At 47.7% G+C, this 27,923-nt stretch overlaps 1 protein-coding gene across 6 annotated transcripts in view; it reads right to left on the bottom strand.

Moving 5' to 3' along the window:
- TAF6 (TATA-box binding protein associated factor 6) overlaps nt 1-27,923 on the bottom strand; it is a 122,217-nt gene that overhangs the window by 79,182 nt on the left and 15,112 nt on the right. For all 6 annotated transcript variants that reach the window (XM_085638622.1, XM_085638625.1, XM_085638621.1 and 3 more), the window contains exon 2: nt 7,683-7,899. In XM_085638622.1, coding sequence (XP_085494748.1) covers nt 7,683-7,838 — 156 coding nt within the window. In that variant the 5' untranslated portion in view covers nt 7,839-7,899. The remainder of the gene's footprint in view (nt 1-7,682; nt 7,900-27,923) is intronic.

Raw genomic sequence — 27,923 nt, 5'->3', positions numbered from 1 at the left:
GGTGGGGCTTAATGCCCTTTACTAAAAAATCCCCATATCATTAAATCTCGCCAGTGAGACTGCGCATGCGCGCAGCCTACGCCAGGCGAGACCTAAAAATGAGCAAAGGCACTTTTAACAGGACACATATTATTCTAAATAACGTTACTCTGCCGAGAGGCAAATCTACACATGAGCAGTCATGTTACATTTATAACTAATTGTTCTTTTTCCGCATGATTTGTTCACTTCAAAACACCAGTGGTGCAATAGGAGCCATCTTGATGAAAGCTCTAGGGTTTGTGTGCAGTGGTCAAATCTAAAATGGATGGATTCCTTGGTATGACTAACCATTTTCTGGATGTATATCACAAAACTAACGACATGCGCTGGACAATTTTAGAACCACCTTATATTCCACCGCACATCACGTACATATCCAAATGCTTGTTTCGCAGGGAACAATGTTGGGTCTACAGGATTAAAAGCGATACCACAGGGCTGAACGAAGAGATTCCCTGGCTATCACTGTAAACATATGAGCATGACTCAAGTTGACATATGCGTTTCAGGCATCACTATGCAAAGAGTTGATTAATGTTTAGTAACTACGCCATGTTATCATTTAGTTGGTACCTGCCTTTGATCACCTGCTATCACGAATAGATCCAATGTCATTAGTACATGGTAAATAACACACGCCTTGAAAAGTAAATCCTATCGCTCAGCAGACTTAGTCAGTGTCTGCCTACTATTACCTGCCATCACATAAAGAGTGAAAGTCACCAGCACATGTTAAAAGACACAATCCTTTAGTAGCAAACCCTGTTTTTACTTGATCACGCAGCATACCATCGCTCTCCATATTAAGAACAGCGGGAGTACATAAAGAAAGTGGCAAGATTATAATGTAGATATTATTCAGTTATCAGCAGCCACTACTGTTTTATAACTATCACAAATTATACTCTTGACAAACATATAATGAGATTATGTTCGCCTACCGATGTTGATATAACTTTGGGCATTCTATAAGCTTTGGTGGTACAATTTGTACTGTTGTACAATACCACGCGTGCGCAATAGATACACACACGCTACCTCAATATTATGTTTTCATTAACACAAGCGCATCAAAGGGAACAGCATAAATACACGATTGCACATACGCTGTGCTCGAGACATTCTCACTCGCACATGCGCGCAAATGCGATCGGGCAAGTGACTCGGACACCTTTAGGTCCTTTTACAGTATGACACAGCCTTTTTAGGTCTCGGGACCATCCGGTCTGCCGAAGGCAGAACCGGAAGTCGAGAGATTTAATGACTTGGAGAAGAGGGGCTTGAACCCGCCCCTCTTCTCCCCTGTTCTCCATTGGCTGGCCTCTTGAATGCTGGCCAGCCATTGGAGAAGAGGTCCCGTCACTCAGATCAGGCCCCGTCCTTTTCGGATCGGGGGGCGTGTTTTTTAAAGAAAGTCTCATTCTCTCCTCCAGCCAATGGCTGGAGGAGAGAAAAGACAAACACGCCTCCGAATCCGAAAATGCCGCTGCCTTTCTCCGAGGCATTTCTTCTTGACCTCGGAGAAAGGCAGTGGTGTGCCTTTTGCTCTGCCTTGTTTCTTTTTCTTCAGACCTGTCTGCACACCCTGCGCTCGCCGAGGACTGCGCCCCCACCCTCCGCACTGATCACCCTTCTCCATCACCCTCCCCCCCCCCGGCACACATCGACTTCCTCCTGTCTGCCACCGGATAGCTAAGGGTCTGCTCAGCTCCTGTTCGTGGACACCTAGCGCCGTACTCTGCTGCACCAATGCCGACTCCCGGGAGCAGCCAGGGCGCCCAGGACATGGCTCTGGGAGCCGGGATAACCCCTTGCATGGAACTGGGGGCAGCTGTGTGGTGACAGACAAGCGCACGCCGCCTTTCCACGGTCCACCCCGGGCGACTGGTACCGCCTCGGATATTCGGACTCCGGAGACCCACAACCTGCACCCCGATGGACCAGTGACGGATTGTCCCCTGCTTCGACTCGCCGTGGATTGGGTTTTGATTTGCGCTTTCCTGTGGCTCCGTTTGCAGTCCCTGCATCTCTTCTCCCCTGCCTCCCGGATCTAATCTAGCGGACCATGGAGACCGTATACAAGGAATGTGGGGCCCTGGGGGGTCTCTTTCAGGCCATCATCAACGACATGAAGGTAAGAGCCGAGGGGCTTCGCTCGTGACCTGCAAACCACACTCTATACAGCGTGCACCACGCTCAGAACTGCTTCTTGGCGCTTTAATCCCCCCACCCCCATTTAATCTGCCAGGCGTTATAAAGCCCTCCCGAGCCCTAGTCCCCTTTAATCTGCCAGGACGGGGAGGTGTGAGCTGCTCTGTGGCATTATTCCGCATTGCCTGGTGTGGCACGTTTGCCTGCGACTGCGAGTGTTTGTTTTTGGGAGCACTGCGTCCGTCTGGCGGCCTGTCATGTCCGTGCAGTGCGTGCAAGCAGGGCGCTGCACACAGACGTGGCTTTCGTTGCATCTGCCGCAGACATGCCCCTTCAGGACCCCACTAATCATCCTACATGTTCACTGGAATAGGTTGTTCTCCACGAATGGCAATTCAGGTGCATTTTTGCTGAAATTCTGCCCTGCGAAAGTACAAACATGTGGAAATTACACTAGAAAGACGCGAAACCTCTTAAAGTTTTAGTTTTTTTTAATGTGGCATTATATACAGTTTGAGTCACGGCAGCTGCAGGACACATGCGAACTACACACTCGAAAGATACGTCTCCCCTTGTCCCAGTAGCGCCAATAAATTGCATATTGGCCAGGAAGGGCTTTCCTGGGTGGAATGTATGCTTTCATTAAAGCGCTACAAGCCACAAGCATGCATGGCCTCCTTGAGCCCCCGCGCAGACATAACGAATCCAGGATAACTGCTCTCGACCTGCTCGTCTATGCAGCAACTTCAATCTCATTTTTATATATTTTATTGCAGTTTTATATTAAACGCGCGTTTAATGTCAACCGGTGCCCGAGGGTCGGTTTAGAAGACCGAAGTCCGAGGCTGCGTGGTCCTGAATCTACTGCATACCTCTTTAATCCGCGGCTACTGCTTTTCTCTAAATTTGCAACCTATTGATAACAAGTGCTACGTGATTGTAAAGCGCAGTTTTACCCATGGTTTAGGTGCAGTTCGCTATAAACACTGATGACGCGGGAACCGCCGTGCACTGCCCCCCCTCCCCCCGAATTAAAATGGTCTCCTTACAAGAGGAGGGGGTCCTTGTCCAACTAAGAGCAAGTCGTGGACCCACCCCAAACTCCAGGGGGTCATCTTGCGCGGCTACACCCAACGCCATCACCCCAAACCACGTTCCTTTTCCCGTGGGATTTCCACAAGATCAATCCTCCCCAAAAGTTCATGTCTAGCTCTCCAAGCACGCTGGAAGGGAGGGGAGGGTGTTGTACACCGTCACCTTCTCAACCGGATCTCGGTTTCCCCACTAAGCTGTAATGAGGGGTGGGGGAGGCACCCATGACCAAATGCAGCTCTGCCACTAGAGGCTTATTATTAAGCATTTATATATCACGCAGTACCCTTGGGCATCCTAACGCTTACGGGTTCCATTGATGGGCCCTGCAGAAGGGGAAACCTGTTTGACAGTATGTTTTGTGTCTGTGTTGGGGAACGGCATATAAAGCATGCATTGACCTTGCCCCGAGAAGTTTGCCGTGAATCGTCTGCCCCTGCTCTCGTGCTGTACCACCCCCTCTCCATCTGCCTCTAAGATGGCGTGGCCGGCATCGGAAGCCGTGGCTCTGTGCGCGATGAAGGAGTTGATTTGCCCGCGGCGGGGAGGAGGAGGAGGGCGAGGCGCCTGGAAAATATTAAGAGAAGCAGCGTGTGACCTCCCGTGTGGCTGGCTGCCATGGCCGGCTCATCCCCGGCAGCAGCTCCTACGAGAGTGGAGGAGGCGGGGGCGCCCACCCCCTTTCACCGTACTATGATTAAAGCAGGATGCGCGCGTGTGTGGCATACACACCAACCACTCATTTTAAAAGTCCGATCAGTTTTGCGCATCGGATTTTTTGTCTCGCCCTGCCTTTGTGACTTGTAGACTGAACCTCGGGCAGGGCCTCCAGCGTGCAGCGTGACAACTAGCCAGCAAGACTGGGGCACTTCTGGGCTCACAGGCCGGTGTTGCCTGGTGTAGGCAACAAAGGCACAGACACTGTTGAGTGGGACCCTGACCAGGTTGTTTCAAGGCGGGTCTCACTCTCAATGGGGACGCCATTGCTGTGCCATGTGTTTCTGTCCGTGCTGCTAGGAAAATGTCAGTAGCAGCAGAGTCCAACGTGAGAAAGCAGCCATACACTAACAATGCCACTTCCTGTCCAGCATCGACTTTATTCAGCTAAAAATAGCCACAAAAGCTTACAGGATATATGCAAAAGAACAATAACGTCAAAATACACAGCCCACCGTAGAAATTACAACACAGGAATAAAATGCATAAAACATTGTTATATCATATCAGATACAACAACAGCGTTCAAAAGTGTGCTAGACCCGCATGCTGCATAGTTGAGCGACCTTAGCGTGATCCATCAATACAATCATTCTACAAGCACGGACCTCCTAGTGAGTTCTGGAGCTTGGAGAAACACAACTACACAGCCACAAGTTTCATCATCTGACAGAAGTTTGTAAAAAAAAAAAAAAAAAACGATAGCCCTGCAAACAGGATCGTAACTTTCGAAGCCTCCTAAAAGGCACAAGGAATTGTTTGGTATACAATTCATAATAGCTGCAGAAACAGACAAGAAATTGTTTGGTATACAACTTATATTAGCCACAGAAACGCACAAGAAATTGTTTGGTATACAATTTATTTTAGCTGCAGAAAAAACAAAATGCAACATAATTTCTTTAAAACAGATTACATGGGCATATTATCAAGCTTGTGCTGGTATCCAAGCCAGGAGCATAGGAAATATTTCATTATGCCAGCCCTAAACGGTAGAAATCGTTCCCAGCTCCTACTTGTGTTCCACAAATTATTTGTGGGGGCCTCCACTGGGTTAAGGTACAAATACATGGTAACACTTTGTTTCCCAAAGAGCTGCCTGTCACTCATAGAGACAGTGAGTTGAACAGCTGACGCAATCAGAACGGTCAGTGTCTCTCACAACAGACTTGTGCACAATGTTTCAGTTGTTTTCGCGTGGCCTTTATTACCTAGGAGGATCACTAAGTGTATTTTTCTAAAACTGTATACTTATGATTGATGTTTAATGTTCTTCCTAGAGAGAGATCGGAGTTTTGTCTAGTGGAAGTTTTGACTCCTGGAAAGGTAGCACATAGGGTTAATGTGCCTGCAGCAAAGAACATGTACCATGCAGATCACAAAGTGCACATAATGTAAATAGGTCAGTGGGCTACTGCGTGTGTGTGTGTAGGTGGCTCTATTTGTGTGTGGGTTGCTCTTTGTGAGTGGCTGTGTGTGTGTGGGTGGCTTTGTGTGTGTGGGTGCAAATGCAATAGGTCTTGCATTTGAGAGAGATTAAGCTATTGACATTGTAAATAACAATGCCGTTTCTTTAAATGTTTTAAAAACAAAAACATAAACAAAAATAATGTCATGAGCAATGCCAATAGCTCTAACTTTAACAATGCCGAGACCGTTGCATTGTAAATGCTTGTTACTAGTATTTAAGTGCCAAAAAATCCTTCCGTCGGTGTCTCCGGTTGCAGCTCATGTACCACAACGGGGTACCAATGGAGGGTAAGTCAGACAAGCTATTATGTTGGCGTGGTTAACTAATTAGTGAAGGCTTAGCTCAGCAATAGATTTTGCTATACCCTGAACAGGATTAGGCTACACACTGACAACGAGGGTTTGTACTACGACAGGTTTTATAACTAGGTCGTATTGGGAACAAATTTGGTACCCATTCACTTACAAGAAAAGTTCTTTTTCACAACACCTAGTGCGTATTAAGATCAAATGACTTCACCAGTACACTGCTTTGAGAAGCATTTTCAAATTGAAGTAGCCTAGATCTTATGCATGACAAAGTGCGCACTGCAATATGGTATTTAGGTCCAGCTGTATCTCTGGCCACAGCTCGCATCATTCACAGCACATATTTAGCCAGCGCGCCTTAACAACCGGCACCACAATATAGTGCTTAGGTTCTGTTGCACTGCTAGTTACAGTTTATTGCTAGCGCGTCTTGACCACCAGCACCTTAACATAGTGCTCAGGTTCTGCTGTACCGCTAGTCACAGTTCATTTTCTCGCCCAACAGCGCGCATTTTGTCTTTGCGTTTTCCAAACTAGTTCACATGTATTTTAACATAGTAAGAAATTCTACTAAATGCTATTCTGTACTGAGTAGTATTTACTCCAGTTCCAGTGAAAACGAATCAGGTAGTCTAATATTGCCAACATAACTATTCTAAACCTTTTAAAATAGCCCTGGCCAGTAACGATAGGGCAAGGCACACTCATCTGGTTCAAGTCCGTCTTTCACAGTGTCTTTAATTGAGCGGTTCACCACCGGCACACCCCTTCTTTTCACTACATAAGTGCCCACACTACGTAGGATTACTGTGTGATGCATGATCTTGTTTTTTGCAGAGCGGGCCCCCTTCCCCGAGTTGTTACCAGGTTGAGGTGGGTCTACTTATCCTTCAGTTTGGGTGAGTAGATTGGAAACGAGTACCATGTTTGTACTGTACTGGATATGATAATAATCGATGTCCACTAGCTTTGACAATGTGAAAACAATGAATTGCAATGTTGTTCTGACTTGTTGCACTTTGTCTTTGTGTCTCACATTTACAGATAAGTTCCAGTAATACCGAACTTTAAATTGGATTACTGGTTTTGTATCACCATATTTATTTTCTACTACTTCTTTCACACAGCAGCAGCTTTGTTTATTACTTATGGTCCTGATGAAAGCCTGGATACTTTTACAGATCAGATAGGCTGAAACATGTTGACTGTTTTTTACATCTTAGCAGTTTTACTCTTTACTGCTTTGCACTGCTTTTAAACCCTGCCAGTCCGGACAAGCTAATAAAGAGTTTTTTGTCCCCACTAGGTAGTTTTAGAATTACATTTATCTTCTCACTCACATTTTGCGCTGCACCATCACAACACCTTGTGCTCACATATGGGATTTTAGCATCCTCATCAGCTTAGGACATTCTGAAAACATCCCAGAGCTCCTACCTCACAGTGAGGGGAGTTGTAGCCCTCAGTGGGACTAGGTTTTCCCATTGGGAGGAGAAGCTCATATTATGAAGCATGCCACCTATGGTGGGTGAGGGGATTTGTCCTGAAAGCGATTGCTCCCCTTTGGGGCTTTTCTGAGAGACACAACTTCATCTCTTTCTTTTCCCTTTGTCTAAACACTGGCCACACCCTAACATAGACCCTAGAAGTCTTGTTTAATGATTATAGTATACGGGGAATCACTTCTTGTAGGTCTTTAAACTGTCTCCCTTGGACCCTCTCCTCAGTCTCTTTGTGTTTTGATTACCTTGGGATCTCACCTGTGGTTAGCTCCAAGCAAACAATTGCAACAACTTTTGGTATAATTGGCTAAGCAACCCAATATCCCACAATGCATCAAGCATAATTTTAAGATAAAATGCTTGCACGGCTTAAGATGTTATCAGAAGTAGCTTGTGTACCTGGGTGATCTCCTTGATCCGGTAGCTGACCTCCTCAGTAAGCAGCTGGCAGGTCTCCTCGGGTACCTGCGAGATACCAATGGATTCAGCAATGACCTTCATAGACTCGGTGGGGAAGATGGTATTGCCCAGTTTCTGCTTCTTCTCCTCGGCCATCGTTCCTTTTGGCTCCTGCCTGGCCTTGATATTGAGGAAGGGGGAAGCCCATCAATGCTTTCTTGAGAGAGAAGAGGGGACAAAAGTTACAAAAAATTGCAACATGCCCACTAACCTTCACAAGGCAACAGTATCCGCCTCGCATCTAAAAGGGGGATTAAGGATACAGGGACTCCACTTCAGAAATGGAGCACATTAACAAAAAATCTAAACAGATTAATCATCTAAACACTTTTCTTCAAGGTTGTCAATGATTCAGGGGTGTGGAATTTAATAAAATATCTACTTGTCCATGGGACATGTTGCTTCATAAATCTACTTATCCTGTAACAAAATCCACTTGTCCCTTTGGTGCCATGTAATGCGATGACAAAATAAGGACTGCAATCTCATTCAATAAGAGCCCTGCTAATAGCCTCTCTGATTATGCCAGGGCTCATACAATTGTAGGGTTTCGATACCAGCAATACCCTTCTCTTGACACCTTTCCGCAGATCTACACACTGGGGCTGGAGGTAGCTGTAAGCATTAGTTCCCTATGGTTGAAATGCCGTTTTGAGTCTCTGCAAACCGACTAACTTGCATGTTTTATGGGTTTTCATCAGCTCATCTCTAATATTTTCCCATACAGAGAAAGGTTTACAATTTACTCTTGACAAGGGCAGAAGTCAAACTTCTTCCAGAGTTGGGGGGGGAAAGTGGTTGTTGGGAGTGTGAACTTGTTATCACTCAACAGATTTCCGCATAAGCAAATCTACAAATGCATATTTGCTCGTGTTAAAATGCAGTTCAAAAACATTTTCTAGGAGTGCGATTTCCTGACCCACCTCTGTAAATTCTTGTGAAGTCATGAAAACTGTACAACTGCACTAATGCAAGGACATAAGCCATGGGTGCACTTTTGTTACTTTCTTTAAGAATTAGGCCCCTATTTAGGTCTGGCATTAACCAAGACCCTTTGTTTTTATATATAAAAAAAATATATAACATGAACAGGATCCCATTTAAAGTGAGGCCACACGAAAATCAAATCACCTCAAAGTTCTCTATTGAAAGTTTGCCAGCAAGCCCTTCTGAAGGCACAACCATCCGTAAATCTGCCACCAGACGCATTTCAGGAATCACCTTTCTTCAGAGGCGTAGGTCTGTGACAGCGCTGCTGCTCGTGCACCATAATTAAATACCTGCCTCAGTGGGCGTGGCTACTTGGCCTTCTGGTTATTGTAGTGCGCAGACATTAATTCCCAGTGGATGCGCGGTTACATAACAGTTAAAACTTGATCTTGGATGTAACCGTCTTTCAGGTGACCTACCCCGCTTTATAACAGTCAACAGGAGCGGAAGCTTCCACCAACCTGCCTCGGTTTCCATTTCACTTCGTTCCGTTTCTCGCCGAATCAGGGTGGTGCAAGCATGGACCCGCTAAAAAGCGGTGGGCTTCACCTCACGACCGGGAAGCGGCCGTTAATTCCATAAAACAAGACCAGGATCCCATTTAAGGTGAGGCCACACGAAAATCAAATCACCTCACAGTTCTTTATTGAAAGTTTGCCAGCAAGCCCTTCTGAAGGCACAACCATCCGTAAATCTGCCGCCAGACGCGTTTCAGGAATCACCTTTCTTCAGTGGTGTAAGTCTGTGACAGCGCTGCTGCTCGTGCGCTGTTACATAACAGTTAAAACTTGATCTTGGATGTAACCGTCCTTCAGGGGACCTACCCCGCTTTATAACAGTCAATAGGAGCGGAATGGGATCCTGTTCATATTTTATGGAATTAACAACCGCTTCCCGATCATGAGGTGAAGCCCACCGCTTTTTAGTGGGTCCACGCTGGCACCGCCCTGGTGCGGCAAGAAACGGAACGAAGTGAAGCGGAAACCGAGGCAGGTTGGTGGAAGCTTCCGCTCCTATTGACTGTTATAAAGCGGGATACGTCCCCTGAAGGACGGTTACATCCAAGATCAAGTTTTAACTGTTATGTAACAGCGCATCCACTGGGAATAAATGTCTGTGCACTACAATAACCAGAAGGCCAAGTAGCCACGCCCACTGAGGTAGGTATTTAATTATGGTGCACGAGCAGCAGCGTTGTCACAGACTTACGCCACTGAAGAAAGGTGATTCCTGAAACGCGTCTGGCGGCAGATTTACAGATGGTTGTGCCTTCAGAAGGGCTTGCTGGCAAAATTTCAATAAAGAACTGTGAGGTGCTTTGATTTTCGTTTGGCCTCACCTTAAATGGGATCCTGTTCTTGATATACACACACATATACACGCACACACATACACACACACACATACCGGCTGGCTTCACTGTAATAGCATTCTACTCTTTCACAGGGAGCATATTGGCACGCCAAGTAGTTGTGTTCAGTGACAGGAACGGACTAGTGTGGCAAAGTGTTTTTTTTAAAACCAATAATAGTTTTGGTTCTGCCAATGTTTGTTGTAGATTAGATTATTTTATTATGTTTTGGCACTCCGAAGAGGTCCACATAAAACAAGATACACAAATACAAGTGTTTGTTGTAACAATGAGGGCCTGGCAGCTCCCACAACAATAAAGTTTTACAAAAACCATGTCAAAACATGATGTGCATTGGCAAAACCAAAAGGCTGACCACCAATGTCCTACCTATTGGCTTTGCCAATGCTGGTTTATTTTTTGTGTTTCATATAATTTTGTTTAAACTGGTTACAATGATTTTCCACTATGAACATTTGTGGGATATACTAGCATGCATCAACACATTTTACAAAATGATGCTTCAAAGAAATTGTACCTAACATTTTACAGTAGTTTAGCAAAATGTTTTTTTAGGTCTTGCCTACGCAGTGCACATGCACTGAATAGGAGACCTTTAGCCGTCGTGCAGCTCTTTTTCCAAGCACATACTCGAGCTTGTGGCAGCAAACACATTGCGGGAGCGCGCAGGGGACCGCCCCAAGCACGAGTGTGTGCTTAGAAAAAGAGCCGACTGCTCTCCCAAGCTCGCGCACGTCCCGGCCACTCACTCCGCCATCTCCTTGTTTGTGTTGTCCATCGAAAGGCATTCACGCTCCTAGCACAGCACAGCGCACAATGGCTCCTCCTCCCATGTTGCTCCATCGCACACAACAGGAGTGGTAATTCACCTATTGTTCCTTCACGCCGTTCTTGCTTGCAGGTAATTAAAATTGGTATTTTCTTGCCATTTTGTAGTGACTCCTGAGCACTCTCACTATACAATGACGGCTTTGTTTCTAAGCCTCTTGATGTGACTCAACCGGGTCGTTATGTGTCTGAGCAGCCACCGAAGAAAGCTGCTGCAATATCCAATGGAGGCTTTAAAAGTATCCTTTCCTGCAGAACATTATAGCCAAAGATCTAATGCCTACTCACTGGTACATGTCTTTTGAAAACATATTTAATTTAAGCGTAGGTTCTTTTTAAAGAAATAGCACCTTTCGCCTTTTGATTTCTTTCCGATTTACATATAAACATACGTTCTCTTCAGGACGCTCTATGGTCCAAGTTGGCAGCCCCACAAGACACCACAGCACCACTTCCGCATGAGCACAGCACCACCTCTGCATCAGTGCACCACCACCGGCAAAGCACCAACTCTGCACCAGCGCAACCCCATCAAAGCATCAGCACAGCACCACCTCAGCACCAATGCAGCACCACCCCAGCATCAGCGCATCACCCGCACAGCACCAACTCCGCATCACTGAGCACCACTTCCATACAAGCACACCACCACCTCAGCACCATGTCAGTATAACTTTTCATCACATAAGCATCAGCACAACATCACCTCAGCACCAAGACACACAAACTGGAAGACGTATGTTAATTCTTTTTTTAATAGGGTCGTTCATTTGTACATAATGTTTACTTGGTTACATAGAAGGTAACAAAAATGCTTATAACACTTTATTAGAACTTTTCAACATGCTGCACAGCAGCCACACTGCTCTACAACATAGCCTAAACACATTGGCAAGGCCAATAGCTCTGGCTAAACACTTACAAGATCCCAAAGGCGAGACCTATTGGCTATGCCAATGCTTGTTTTCCAAGTTGCATTTATTGCATCTAATCAGAGAGCATCCTGGAAGCATTATACGGATCCTAAAATTGTTAAGCTTTGGAAACGTGCGTATACATTTTTATAATGGAACCAATGTCAGTAGTGCAGTCTGAACTTACAACATTTCTTTAGAGCGGTCACTCTAATAATAAAGGCTTTGTATTAATGAACCATCAATATAAGTTCCACAAGCATTAACATATGGATACAAATATTACCTAACTGTAGACAGTGCTCTTCTCTGATTGATAACATGGTACTGTAATCTGGCAGCCACCGGGTCTTTGCTGTAGGGGATTGGGCCTACTTGTCCCAAGGACAAAATGAACATGAAAACCTGTTGTCCTTGACCCCAAACAATATGTCCTGGGCGTCAGGCTTTAGGAATTCCACATACCTGAATGATTTGAACAAAAAACACTGCTTTATCAAGGTCTTTCTCACTTTTTATGGAGGCTGCCAAATTCCTCATCTTAAGTCTGAAATAAAAGTCTAGTTTTACCTAAAAACATGAACAGTTTCAAATGGTTGACTACATTTAATCCATTTGCCACAAAGGTGGGGAAAGTAAACAGTCGTGGAATAGCGACTGACGTACCGAAACCTTCAAAGGAGCTCTAGTTATATCCATCTATGGGTGCTCAGCTTTTAGGTCTCGCCTACTCAGCGCGCATGCGCTGCTTAGGAAAGACACCTCTTGAAATCGATTCAGCTTTGCAGGCAAAAACGTGCACGCGTTGCATTGCTTTCAATGCAACGCGTGCTCGTCGGGCGATTCCCTTGCGGGAGCGAGCAGCGCCATGTGTTATCAATTATCACGCTCGCTCCCGCAAGGGAAACGCTGCCTGCTCTCGGCTGCACTACCACCCCCCCAACCCCTAATTGCGCGGCGCGCGCTTGTTTAGTTGATGTTGCTATGGCCACCTCGTTGTGACATCCAGGAGGGTGACGTTGTGGGTTAGGCAAAACTGCAGTAAACTTTAACTTGTAACTTCTTGACAGTTGACGGCTTGTTTATTTTTGTCAGACTACTATGTTATCCGAGAGCGGGGCGCGTATATTATTTAAAATGTCTGCTGAGAGGAACGGGCCCTTTTGAGTTTCGAGTTGTTCATTTTTTTGCTTTTCATCGAAAAATTTCGAGTCGCAGTTTCGGAAAATATGCTTATACACTAAGACACCATCTGACATGCTAACGAGTGCATAATTCCCCCGTCCTACCCAAGGTAAGTCCTCCGTGGCAGTCACCATCCTAGATCAAGGCCGCCGCAGGGGGAACTGGGAAGCCTAGAGCGGCGCGTGTTCTCTATAAACAGCCCCTGAAACACATCATTGGTGATGTTAATAAACGAGGTATGTGAACACCTGCAGTGCAGAGGCCCCAGACAAATAGGACATTAGTCTGGCGATGGCGAGATTAAGTCAATGGACAGTGGACCCTTGCCCTCATGTTTACAATGAGTCGGGTCCCAGACTTAAACAACGCACCTGCCATGCCTGCATTGTCTGATCCAGGATTTTGGTCGGTGGGCTTGTTGTTCTTCCTGTGTTCACTCGCCTCTAGCTCTAGTCTGCCTCTGTGCAGTTTGTCGCTTCTATTTCACCTGCAACTCGGTTAGATTCAACCCTCCCAGATGCCTGTTGGTCAACTGAATGTGTTGGTGATGTGGAATGGGAGAGTTGGGAAAGGGCATGTGGCGGAAAAGTGTCCTGTAGGTTACATAAATGTGTAAAGAGCGGCGAGCTCGGTAAGTTTGTGTTGGAAGGTGGTAACGCCACGCTCACCAGCAGTTGTGTCCATCATTATCACACTGCGCAAGATGATAATCATCCTGTCTCCCGGACTGTCTTCGTGCATAGAAAACAACAGAACCCTTGGAGTGGTGTGGTGCAGCAGCCAGGGCAGCTGACTTCAGAGCACAGGGCTCACAGTTCGATCCCTGGCTCCGGCGGCAGCTCAGCACCATGTGACTCTGGGCAATCGCTCGCTTGATTTCCACAATAGCCCCCAGCGCCTTGAGACCACCCCTTGGCGAGTAGTTCGCGCTTTACAAATACGCATTTTTTTTTTTAATGACTTGAAGTTCTCTGGCCAGGACTTGAAAGGGGATAGGATAGCTGTTTTATAACTTTTTTTTTTTTTACACATATGATGTGATATACTGTCTGTACAACATTGCTGCATGCTCCAAACACGTGTGATGTTTTATATTGGGGGTTGCTTTCTCATTTCCCCCTGTAGACACTTTACGGTTGCAGGAGTGTCCTCTGTTGCACCATCAGTCCGGACCTCACCTTATTCCAATACTGACCATCTTCATTTTGAGATATTGCGGGTATTTTGTGTTCAATGCTACCATTGTTATGGTTTGTTTGCCTGTTTTAGCCCTTCTCTCTCCCTCTTCCCTGCCTCAGCCCTGCGCGCTCTCTCTCTCTCTTCCCTGCCTCAGCCCTTCTCTCTCTCGCTCTCTCTCTTCCCTGCCTCAGCCCTTCTCTCTCTCTCTCTCTCTCTCTTCCCTGCCTCAGCCCTTCTCTCTCTCTTCCCTGCCTCAGCCCTTCTCTCACTATCTTCCCTGCCTCAGCCCTTCGCTCTCTCTCTCTTCCCTGCCTCAGCCCTTCTCTCTCTCTCTCTTCCCTGCCTCAGCCCTTCTCTCTCTCTTCCCTGCCTCAGCCCTTCTCTCTCTCTCTTCCCTGCCTCAGCCCTTCTCTCTCCCTCTTCCCTGCCTCAGCCCTTCTCTCTCTCTCTCTCTCTCTCTTCCCTGCCTCAGCCCTTCTCTCTCTCTCTTTCCCTGCCTCAGCCCTTCTCTCTCTCTCTCTCTTCCCTGCCTCAGCCCTTCTCTCTCTCTCTCCTCCCTGCCTCAGCCCTTCTCTCTCTCTCTTCCCTGCCTCAGCCCTTCTCTCTCTCTCTTCCCTGCCTCAGCCCTTCTCTCTCTCTCTTGCCTGCCTCAGCCCTTCTCTCGCTCTCTTCCCTGCCTCAGCCCTTCTCTCTCTCTTCCCTTCCCCAGCCCTTCTCTCTCTCTTCCCTACCCCAGCCCTTCTCTCTCTCTTCCCTACCCCAGCCCTTCTCTCTCTCTTCCCTGCCTCAGTCCTTCTCTCTCCTTCCCTCCTTTCTCTGCCTGTCCTCTTCTCCTTCCACTACTTCAGCCCCCTCTCCTTCTACTCCTACCCATTTTCCTCTGTCGCAGCCCCCTTTCCCATCTGTCCCTTCCCTGCCTCAGCCCTTCTCTCTCTCTTCCCTGCCTCAGCCCTTCTCTCCCACTTCTTTGTCCCAGCCCTTCTCTCCCTTGCCTGACCCAGCCCTTCTCTCTCGGTTTTGGAACCTTATACGTATTTAGTTATGCAACACAACATCCTTGGTCAGGGCTCGAAAAATGGTACTAGTCCTGCAGGTCTAGTCCCTTGGAAAATCCCCTCGACCTCACTGCAACCTACTTGACCTCCGTCTCTGAAAACGGAGAAAAAGTGACAAGATAACAAGATTTAAAGGCATCTTTATTGCTCATTCCCTTTGTGAGCAATAAAAATGCCTTTAAATCTTGTTATCTTGTCACTTTTGCTCCGTTTTCAGAGGGAGGACAAAAGTTGGTTTGTCTTCCTACTCGCCAGAAAGGGCGAGTAGGACCTAAAAATAGCTCGTCCTCATCAATTCTCCCTCGCAAATGCGAGCGGGCGAGTGGATTTGTCGAGCCCTGTTGGTGGAACAACATTAACCGTTGTATGGCTAAACACTTATAAAGGTCCCAAAGGCGAGACCTATTGGCTATGCCAATGCTGGTTTGTTTATGGCAGGGGAGAAGAGTTCTCAGGCCCCAATATGGATAAATGCGCCAGGTGCTTTTCTGTGACCTGTACAACCTGCCCCGCTAGAATTCACAATGAGGATCAAAGAGGGGTATGTATCCCTTCAGCTGTAGTAAGCGAGATGGTCAAAGAAAGTAACCTATTACAACACACTAATACCACACTTTATTAGCTTATTCAGACTGTCTGATGTGCACTGGGCTATCCATAGGCTTCTCCAGAGCATAAAACAAATGGTCATGAGGGGTGACAATAGTTAAAATCACGGCAGATCAGGTACGGTCACAGCTCCAACAATTGCGTTCTTGTTAATTAGGTTGGGGAGCAGATGTAGTAGAGTGCCTTTTTGGATAGTAGTCACGCTACTGGCTGCTGAAGGTGTTAGGGTTTAAACATTTCAAGGATCCATTGCTAACAATCTCATTCTTGTTTACCACCACAAAAAGCTGGTGGAAAAAGTTACTCGGTCTTACCCTCATACCTCTAGTAGTAGAAAGTTGCCCATATAGTAGTTTCTGAAGAGTTTCCTAACATGAACCATTTGTGTTCCATTAGTGCCTGATCAACCATCACCATGCATCTGGTCATTGTGTCCAGAGTCTTGCCTCCATATACTATGTTTTCTTGTACACTGCAAGTGTAAATACGTTTTTCACCACCATCGGGGCAAGAGTCAGTCTGTAGTGGCAGACTACTTTTTAAATGGTTTGGGGACCCCAGCACGACAGCACACTATGGATATCAAACTGCAAACTGAAGGTTTTACCTCCAGCATAAGTGTGGTGTCCTCTTGGCTCCTCCAGCCCAGCTCTAATATTGCTTCTCACTTTTGAACCAGCTGAAGTGGTATTAAGTGTTCTTCAGGAAGTGGATCAGTATGCAGTGCACTACTGCAGTTGCACAGAGACAAGTCCCAGACATGGTCTACTTTGTGGCCAAAGTGGAGCATTAATGCGAGTTTTCTAATGTGGTAAAGGTGTGCACTATTTTTCTCGTCTTATCCAGGTCCAGTGAATAAGTGTGTAGGGTTGAAGGTGACCCTTCAGGTTTCTTAATGTTTCTGGAATTATGGTCATTCACTATATCAATCATATTTGTGTGCATAAAAATTGAAAGAGTTCTGTGTTTAAAAAAAACCAACAGAATCCGCAGAAGACCGTTTATACAGCGCACAGGGTTTTATTAAGGATTATTTTGAGTGTTTGCCGATTTTTTATGTTTAACTTGTCCTCACTGGAAATTATGAATTGCGGATCACTGGGACCCGAAGTCCACCATAGCTGTGCAAGCCTCTCACTGCCAGCCAGGGTGAATCAGCCCTGCTCAGGAGAATTAAATGGAGTTCCAACTTCATGAACTATCAATTACTGGCTCTCCAAGGCCATTACTTCTCAGTGATCGTGATTGCAGCAAGCTCTTATTACGGGAGGGGAAGGCCAAAAAAAAGGTAAGCACCACATGGAAAACAGAGGGCAAGTTGGCTAAGACGTTGTTTTAATAGGATTTAACAGGTGCCAGCCAATTCTATAGCAAAGAATGTCCTCGGAAGTATATTGAACAGAACACCATCTCTGTAGAGCTGGTCCTGTGGATTTACCAACTCTAAAGATACTTCTTATAGATCCATACATTATGAATCCATAAAAAGCAAACAACCTGAAGAACTGGGTCTACAAACATATGTGACATCCGGAAACTGTGCCCCTAATAAACAGGCATTGGGGGTCATGATGATTTTGCAGAAGGATTTCCTATGGAGATTGTAGTCATCATATGCTTCCATGGGGCCACCGCCACTCCTTCCCCTGTCCACTGCAAGGCCGTGGTGTCTCATGTGCTCCCCAGCAGAGGATTCTCAGTCTATAGCCCACTTTTTACTCCATTCCTACCACATGCAGGGAACACAACTTATGTATTCTGATCCACGGATCTATCTACAAGTGATCCACTAGCAGGTCAGGTTCCATCACAACAGAGACACGTTCCTCCATTTCTCACAAATCGAGCTCAGTATCTGTTGTATGCCCTGTAGCGCCTGAAAGGTAGTCAAACAATGCCCACTCAAATTACTCCTGGAACGGATTAAGAGGAGAACTTGTTCTAACAGCAGGATATGAACTACAGGATTCCAGTTAATTTTAGGCAGGCAGAAAGAAGGAAGGAATGTAATAAAACATAAGGTTTGAGAATTGATTGAATGTTAGAGATAAAATGCCAACAAGGGAATAATACAAGTACAGACTGAAAGAGTTATTTTCCAAGGTAAATCAGTTCGGGAAATGCTGTTCGCTACTGCAAATGTGCCATGTTTTGCAAATACATTCTTTAAGTGATAAGTTATTTTTGCTTAATTTGTCATTTTGTTCTTCTGCCTTCTTTTACAAAAATATATGGGTTTGCATGGACACTTTTCTCAATGTTTCACAATGGAAGCAGAAAACTTGAAATCAGATATGGTATAATCAAACAAAAGCATTCTTAATATAAACGTAGTTTTGTGGGGATTTGGAGTGAAGACCCCCTTTTCCGAACAGAACGTATATTTGAATATGACGAGGCTGCTGGAAATATGCAGCAGCCAAGTATGCAGAACGGACTACAATGACACCTCAACTAAAGAGAAATAATTCTGCGCTCTGTGGCTGTAATATTCAACTCCTTTGTTGTGTTAAATACCATTAATGATGTTTGGGGTAAACTTCATTCGTGCCAGTTTAATCCCGGAACAAAGATATCAGCATTGAAATTGAGAACATAAAGGTGACCTCTGCAGAGGGTTTGCACTGTGCAGTAAATTTTTCAGTAACTTCAGATCAGTTTGAGTAGGAAACATTTTTTGGGTTGAAATATGCAAGTTATGTGGCAGATAGTAGGCTATCTGGTACGTGCAGGAAAATCATAACTATTCTGAAAATGCAGTAGCTGTAGAACCCAAGCTAAATGATTCCACCTGTCAGGCCAATATGGGCATTTATCTCAAGACCCTATGAAAAATATTCATTAAGTTACTTTCATGCACTGCCATGTGTGTTAAATAGATGCTTAAACAATACTTGTTACTATTTATTAACATGATGGGCCAGTCACACACAATAGTTCACGTTTCATGTATTTAAATATGACTGCTACTAATTAAATGAGCGACGCCCACATGGCCAGAAATAACCTTACCATCAGGAGAGAAGGCACTGATTTTTCAGGAAAAAAGCCCTGGGCTAAGTGTTGCCAGTAAAAGTGAAATACAAGTATGCCATGGTTTTGGATGTGGTAAAGTTTCTGAAAACAATAAAATGGACGCAATATATTATTATTAAAGGTACTTGTTGTAATAAGGATGCCTCGTAGTCCATGTAGAGTATGTAGGTTGAATAATTAGGATAGATGTTATCGTCAAGAGCCCCACCAGGAGCAGCCTTCCTGCTGCTCAGCCCATCCTCCAACTGACTCTCTCACCAACATTCCACACAGCATCCCCACACCACAACATTCCACAACCACAGTCATAGTGGCAGAGCAGCAGGTATAACACATCTCCCTTCTTTACACAAACTGTAGTAACATTGGCACCTACTACAGAACAAAGAAAGCAACGAATCACAAACATTAGAGTAGAGATGGTACACGGCGCAATAAACTGTAATGAAGCATGCACGTCAGATATTAAGCGCAGAGGACCATGCATACGGATTGTAGAAAATAAAGGAAAGAAGAAATAAAACTACATCAAAATCCTAAATAAGATTACATTAAAATACATACAAAGACTTGTTGAGAGTGTGACAGCAAAATACAAAGACTTGTTGAGAGTGTGACAGCAAAATACAAAGACTTATTGAGAGTGTGACAGCAAATTGTCAATATAAATAGAGAGAAGGTACATATCAACCTACCCCTATAATCATACTCTCAAAAGATAACACAAACACCTCAAACATATGTACCCTTTACACTACACAACACTACCATACCGCAGCTCCTCTACCGCTTCCTGAATGCCGCCAAACATCCCAGCTGGCCAGGCCGACATGAAAGGCAACACGCAAAGAACCAACCACCAACGGAGCATTAGGGACCACCCCATATAAGCGCAAAAGGGGAAACTCTCACAATCACAGAAAACCAAGCACCACCACCACTTGGTAAATCTGAATGACAACTTAAAATTATCACAAGCGTAACTTCAAAAAGTGATACCACAAACTCAACATTGGGTGGTATTACTGCACCGTCCCACAAACTCCACAGTGAGTGGTATAACTGCACCATCCCACAACCACATCAGTGTGGTAGACAACAACACAACTGCAACAGTGGGTGGTATCACTGCATGATCCCACAGACTCCACAGTGGGTGGTATTACTGCACCATCCCACAACCACATGGGTGTGGTAGACAATACCACAACCACAGAGGGTGGTATCACTGCACCATCCCACATCCTGGGAGACATGCTCCCAAACAGTCATCCCACTACACACCATCATAACATATAATGGTAGAAGTACCCATTTAAAATGAACAACCCAAACATCATGTCTGCATACTAACAGGCACTTAAACACTATCCAGTCACACTCTCCCAACGCAAGCACTAGCATACCAGTGAAGAATGTGTTTTGCACACTTGCATTACAACTTCTAGAACACACAAACAATTGTCAGCACCACACCATAGGGAGATCACTTAGAATGCACTGACTAAAATATGCACTGTCCAAAATCTGCTCAAGTACAAAGTCTTGGTTGATCCTTTCCTTGTCTTGCAAACAAAAGTCTCCTGGTGTATATATAAACTGCATTAATACCACCCACTGTGGAGTTTGTGGGATGGTGCATTAATACCACCCACTGTTGCGGTTGTTGTTGTTGTCTACCACACATGTGGTTGTGGGATGGTGCTGTAATACCACCAACTGTGGAGTTTCTGGGATGGTGCATTAATACCACCCACTCTTGCAGTTGTGTTGTTGTCTACCACACTCATGTGCTGTGTGGGATGACTGCGCGTTGTTTAAGTCACCCGTTTTGCCTGTTTATGATGTTGTCATTTAATTTGTCAACTCTTTATGTTCTCTGCTGCACCTATTTGATATGTACTTTTGTCTGGCTTCATTTCATGCCAGCCTGGTCAGCTGGTATGCGTGTGGTTTGTGGGCCAGGTAGTTGAGATGGGGTGCGGTAGAGTAAATGATCTGGGTGTTTTTTTGTATGGTGGACAGGGAGAAGATGTGTGAAGATGTGTGTGATCGAGTGTTTCTTGTGTAGGGAAGTAATGGGTTATGTGGTGCTTTATACATTTCCTAAGTTACTTACATTATATTTATAGGTTGCATGCATGTACTTTCTCCATTCTGTTTTATATTGCATGTACTTTCTCCATTCTTTGCATGTATCAGATTGCATTTAGTATGATGACATTTTTGTTGTTTTTAATGTGTAACATATTCATGGAGTAGCAACAATCCTTCTGTCAGTATTCTGCTTTGTTTGCATGACTAGTAACCAACCATTTTCATATTTCATTGAGCTGTGTTTTCATGCACTGTTTTTATTATAGTTTTATTTAAAGTGTTACATGTCTGTGCATCTTATATTTCCATGAAGGAGTCTCCTTTCTTCTATGTATTTGTGAGATGCATGGGGGTTTTAGCAATGTTTTCTTTTTCCTGTAAAGAAAGGAGATGTGTTGTATAGGCTGCTCAGCCTGTGTGACTGTGGTCTGGAATGTTGGTGTGTGGTGATGCATTGGAATGTTGGAAGAGTGAGTCAGTTGGAGGATGGGCTGAGCAGCAGGAGGGCTGCTCCTAGTGGGGCTCTTCATTACACCTTTGATCATAACATCTTAATAAAGCAACTTACCTTTTCTACACTTGGACTACTAGATGACATCATTTGATTCCAATAGTACTACGAGACAACAAATATGAATTGCAAACGTACATCTACATAAATGGGTTATTTATCATGAACTTTAGAGATTCCTGCAACCTCCTACAAAGATCTACACATAGATTATATTATCTGTTGGTGGTTTAGTTAGTTCTGAGCTTGTGCATCCAACCCTATCTCCCTGGGAAACCTGTGGCTGCTTCCTCGAAACACCCTGAGAGTCAAGGGCTGAAATACATTTACTTTGCCAAGTCATAAGGAAGTTCACAGGAAAAAAAGGGTCTAATGACCTAAACCACAATCGTTGGGGTTCAGAAGCCCCTGTCTGTCCTGTGGCCCCCAACGGAGTGTGACAGTTGTGCTAAACTCTTATAATGGCATCATTTCTATAAAGAAAGTAAATATTATTGAAAACAAAGTAAAGAGGTAGTAAAACGTTAAATACAGATCTGCATTTTGGCAAAACAGGTCTACCTTAATTGTGGCACCACTAAGTTGGACCACTCCTATAAATCCACCAAGTGGGTAGATAAAAACACAACCATCAAAGCACTAATCCCAGAGTTAAAGACCTGCATTTTGGTGCTAGATTGTCTTCTAAGAAGACACCCATTTTATTTGAACTTATTTGAATATATTTCACATAAACCAAAAAGCAACAGAGCACATTACAGTATACATGTTATTACAAGAGGACATCTCAAACAAGAGGTGGTGTGCACAGAAGAAAGTAGTAAAATGGTTCACCTCCCTCCTTCAACACCGCTTGCAACAAATTAAAATCAACTCCTGTCTCTCGAAGCCAACAAAAGTCACACTTGGAGTCCCACAAGGCTCGATCCTCTCCCCGGCCCTCTTCAATCTTTTCATGGAGCCCCTCACAATCATCATGAAGAAAGCTGGAGTGAATTACCAACTTTACGCTAATGACACCCAAATCTATTTCAAAATCAAGTCTCCCAGCGACATCCAACACCTCAATGCCACTCTAACCGAGATCCAAACTTGGTTCAACGCTAACTACTTAAAGCTCAACCCAGATAAAACAGAACTAATTCTATTCTCTCCAAAAAGCAACCATCGTCCAATCCAAGAGTGGCTCAGGAATCTGGTCGCCCTAAACTGCCCCATCGTCCAATCCGACTCAGTTAAGTCTCTAGGCATCACCCTTGACAAGAACTTATCTTTGGAGGCTCACATCAAAAACTCTGCAAAAAGTGCTCTTTTCTCTCTAAAACACCTCAAAAAATTGAAACCGTTTCTTCCCCATGATGACCTCAAGACTGTAGTCCAATCCCTAGTTCTCTCTAAAATCGACTATGGGAACGCCATCCTAACAGGGAATCCAAAAACTCACCTAACCCCTCTAAGGGCAGTGTTGAACATGGCTGCTCGACTCTTATCTGGAGTAAAAAGATTTGATCACATCACTCCAGCTCTCAACTGCCTTCCCATGGAAGGGAGGTGTATTTACAAACTGGCCTGCATCACACACAAAACCCTTCACTCTCCGGCCCCTAACTACCTGAACAACAAACTGGTAAGAGCAGGTCAATCCAGAACGCTGAGAAGCTCCAACTCACTCCTTCTTATTCCTCCGAAACTGAAAAAGAAAACCACACAATACCGACCATTCTCTGGTGTTGGAAGGCGTTCCCCGGGGAGGCTGCGGAATGGGTTCCTGACCACCCTGAGGCCCACCTTTCCCAGAATTAGGCCGAGCAAGAGCAGGGAGGCCCTTCCTGGAAGGGTCTCGCACCTAGGATCGCACGCGCTGCGCTTACTCTCTCTTCGGATAGAGGGACACCACACAGTAGGTCGTTATAAGGCAATAAGCTTTTATCAGTTGTTGTCAGGGATCTTTATGATCCGGCAGGCAGGTGCAGAATTAATGCCACAAGCGGCAGCGATCTTGTGATGACGGGAAAAGGGGTAGCGGGACAGTCTTACAATCAGTGTCTCTGTGAGGTATCCGGCGCACAGCTCTCAATCCTCGAGCTGAGGGGATGTTGCTTCTCTCGGCAATCTCTGCCGATTCTCTGGGAGGAGCGGGCCGCAAGTCACTCAGCAGGCACCGGGGAGTCGTAGTTCAGGGAGCCGCGACGGCGTCAGCAGGGCTCAGATGGTTCAGAATTCGAGGAGCCGCGACGGCGTCAGCAGGGCTCAGATGGTTCAGAGTTCGGGGAGCCGCGACGGCGTCAGCAGGGATCAGATGGTTCAGAATTCGAGGAGCCGCGACGGCGTCAGCAGGGCTCAGATGGTTCAGAGTTCGGGGAGCCGCGACGGCGTCAGCAGGGCTCAGGTGGCTTCAGAGTTCGGATAGCGTTCTTCTGTTCGGTGAGCGATCGAGCCGCGACCAGGTCAGCAGGCTCTCGTCAGTCCAGGTCTTCTCTGCCTCTCGTCCCTTCAGCACCCCTTGTTATACTCCCCCCTCCTCTTTGAAGTCCGGAGTCCTCGCGGAGAGGGGTCTCGTGCCTGGGGGGCGGTGTGTCGGGGTTTCCTGTCGCTCAGCCCCTTGATCTGTTCAGATGTGTCCGGGAGGGACTCCAGACGCCCAGCAGGAGAGGCGCCCGCTCACCGGGGGCCTGGTGGCCGATCGAAACCTCCCTCGGGAAGAGACCAGAGGTGTGACAGAGTCGGCGCCTCTCGGTCTGGTTTGGGGGGGGGGGGGGTTTCGTTCTCCCTCGGCCGGGCATGCGTGTTGGGGATCTGGTCGGCCCTCTGGATGTTGGTCCACGGAGGCCTGAAGGCCGTGCCCACGAGGTTCGGCGTGTTTGTAGTGTGACTTGCTGGTCGGGAGGGCCCACGCCACGAGGCCGGTCTCACACGTGCCCCCCCCAGCTGAAAGGCGGGGAGAAGTACCCATCCACTTGGGAGTTCTCCTCGCTGAAGCGGAAGAATCGGGACAGGCCGTCAGCGTTGGCGTGGTCAGTCCCGGGGCGATGTTCCACAGTGAAATCCATCCCCTGGAGAGAGATGGACCAGTGTAGCAGCTTGGGGTTTTCCCCTCGCATCTGCATCAACCACCGCAGGGGTCGATGATCTGTTTGCACTCGGAAGTGTGGTCCGAACAGGTAGGGCCGTAGCTTTTTGAGAGCCCAGACTACGGCGAACGTCTCTCGTTCAATTGTGCTCCACCGCTGTTCCCGGGGCAGTAACCTTCGGCTGATGAAGGCTATGGGCTGATCTATGCCTTTGTCGTCGTATTGTGAGAGGACTGCCCCGATGCCGTGTTCTGAGGCGTCCGTCTGGACCACAAACTCCTGGGCGTAGTCGGGCGCTTTGAGTACTGGAGCCGCGCACATTGCGGCCTTTAGGGTGTCAAACGCCTTCTGGCAGGTGGGAGTCCAGTGTATTTTCTTGGGGTGTTTTTTGGAGGTTAGTTCTGTGAGAGGGCCTGCGATGCTGCCATAGTTTTTAATGAATCTTCGGTAGTAGCCGGTGAGGCCCAGGAAGGCTCGGACTTCCGTTTGGGTTGTAGGGGGTTCCCAGGACAAGATGGCGTCGATCTTCGGCTGGAGGGGGGCGACCTGCCCACTCCCCACCTGGTGCCCCAGATAAGTTACGGAGCCGTGCCCAATTTGACATTTACTAGCTTTGATGGTGAGGCCGGCCCGGCGGAGAGCCAGCAGGACTTGACGGAGGTGCTGGAGGTGCTCGGTCCATTGGGAGCTGAAGACTGCTATGTCGTCAAGGTATGCTGCACTGAACCCCTCTAGTCCGGCCAGGACCCTGTTCACCAGCCGCTGGAAGGTGGCCGGGGCATTTTTCATTCCGAACGGCATCACCCTAAAGCGGTAGTGCCCATCCGGGGTGGAGAAGGCGGAGCGCTCCTTGGCTCCCTCGGTGAGGGCAATCTGCCAGTACCCACTGGTCAGGTCGAAGGTGCTGAGGTAGCAGGTGGCCCCAAGGCGGTCAATGAGTTAGTCGGCACGGGGGATAGGGTGAGCGTCTGCTCGGGTGACCGCATTGAGGCCTCGGTAGTCCACGCAGAATCTCAACTCGGGGGCAACACCCGGGGTAGTCGCTTTCGGAACCAGGACTACCGGGCTGGCCCAGGGGCTGTTGGAGGGTTCAATCACCCCAAGGTCTAACATCTTTGCCACCTCGGTCTGGATGCAGGTCCGGACCCGATCAGGGACCCGGTAGGCCCGATGTCTCACTGGCGGGCTGTCTCCGGTGTCCACGTCGTGGACACACCAGCTGGTGACCCCGGGGGTCAGGGAGAAGAGATCCGCGAACTGCCCTAGTAGCTGTCGGCAGTCGTCGGTCTGTTGGGCTGTGAGGGCGGTCGACAGTCTCACTCCCTCCACGGATCCATCGGTTTCCTTCGCCCCCAGGGGGTCTGGGAGGGGCTCGGTGTCTTCTTCGGCCCCATCGTCGGTGGCCAGTAGTAGACTTAATTCTGTCCGCACAAAGTGGGGCTTGAGGCGGTTCACATGGAGAACCCGGAGGGGGTTCCGCGGGGACTGCACATCGATGAGATAGGTGACTTGGCTCTTCCGCTCGATCACCTTGAAGGGCCCAGTCCATTTATCTTGGAGAGCGCAGGGTCTCACCGGGACCATGACCCAGACTTGTTGGCCTGGCTGAAACTCGACCAGCGTAGCATTCTGGTCATACCAGCGCTTCATCTCTTCTTGACTGGCCTCGAGGTTTGCTTCTGCGAGTTCCCTGAATTTCCGGGTCTGGTTGCGGAGCGCCAAGAGGTATCGGAACACGTCTGGAGGGGTCCCCCGGGGGGTTGCTTCCCACCCCTCCTTGAGCAGGCTCTGGGGTCCTCGGACGGGTTGTCCATATAACAGTTCGAATGGGCTGAATCCCAGGGATTTTTGGGGAACCTCCCGGTAGGCGAACAGGAGACATGGGAGGAGGACGTCCCACCTCCGGCGTAGGGGTTCCTCGAGGCCCATGATCATCCCTTTCAGTGTCTTGTTAAAGCGCTCGACTAGGCCGTTTCCTTGGGGGTGGTGAATTTGTACGATACTTCGCACTGCTGCCAGAGGGACTTCATATATCGGGAGATAAAGTTCGTACCCCGGTCACTCACGACTTCGCGGGGGAACCCCATGCGGGAGAAGATCCCCATCAAGGCCCGGCCCACCACGGGGGCCGTTACGGTGCGGAGAGGGATGGCTTCGGGGTAACGGGTGTCATGGTCCACCAGGACGAGGATGAACCGGTGGCCCTGGGCGGTCTTAGGGTCCAGTGGTCCGACAATGTCGATTCCTACCCGCTCAAAAGGGGTACAGACGACGGGGAAGGGTTGGAGCGGAGCCTTGCGCTTGCCCCCACTCTTTCCGCTGGCCTGGCACGTGGGGCAGGACTTGCAGTGGGCCTCCACATTTGCTCGCATCTTAGGCCAATAGAAGTGGGTGACGAGTCGCTGGTAGGTCTTATCTTGGCCTAAGTGTCCGGCCAGGGGTACATCATGGGCCAGGCCCAGGAGAAGACTTCGGAAGCGTTGGGGTACTACTAGTACTCGGGCCGATCCCAACTCGGCCGACTTCTGTTCACTGTACAGCAGTCCGTTCTCCCAGTATACCCAGTGGGTGCCAGTCCGGTCGCCTGCTGCTTGGGCCTCAGCCTGTTGTCGGGGTCCAATGAGGGACGGGCAGGTGGATTGTTCTTGGCAGAACTCTTCACGGGAGGGGCCCCCTTCGCAGGGCCACGGGGCCAGTTCTGGCAAGTCCCCGAGTTTGGTCAGGGTTTCGGGGTCGGAAGGCCCGGATTCTTCGCCGGGAGCGGTTGGTTCGTCCAGAAGGGGGTCGTTGGCCTCTGGTGGTGTATCCTGGCTCTCGGGGATGGTGGCGGTGTTCAGGGGCATGGCCTCTCCCCCCTCGGAGGAAGGCGCCCGGAGAGTCATCGAGCGCGTGGTGGCGCATACCCACTCGGGTAGGCCCATCATCTCGAGGTGGGCCCTTCGTTCCACTTGTCCCCACGGGGAGTTCTCCAGGTCGTTGCCCAGGAGGCAGTCCACGGGCTGGGAGGTTCGGACCGCTACTTTTAACTTGCCGGTGACTCCCCCCCCATTCAAAGGGGACTAGGGCCATCCGGCAGAGGCTCTCGGAATTGTCTGATGAGATGACGGGGCAAAAGGCGTCAGGCAGGATCTGATCCTCGGAAATCAGGTGACAATGGACCGCCGTGACACTCGCCGCCGTGTCCCGGAGCCCCTCGATGCGGTGACCGTTGACCGTCACCTGCTGTCGGTACTTTTTCGTGTTGGCGGGCAGGGGCGTTCCGGGGACCATCTCCCGGTCCCCTAGGGAGACCAAGGCCATGGCGGCTGGTTCCCATTCTTCGGAGTCTTCCATC

This window comes from Triturus cristatus, chromosome 12 (genome assembly GCF_964204655.1).
Source record: "Triturus cristatus chromosome 12, aTriCri1.1, whole genome shotgun sequence".
Taxonomy (NCBI): Eukaryota; Metazoa; Chordata; class Amphibia; order Caudata; family Salamandridae; genus Triturus; species Triturus cristatus.
Note: the sequence above shows the minus strand (reverse complement) of the source record. Positions and strands in the feature narration are given on the sequence as shown.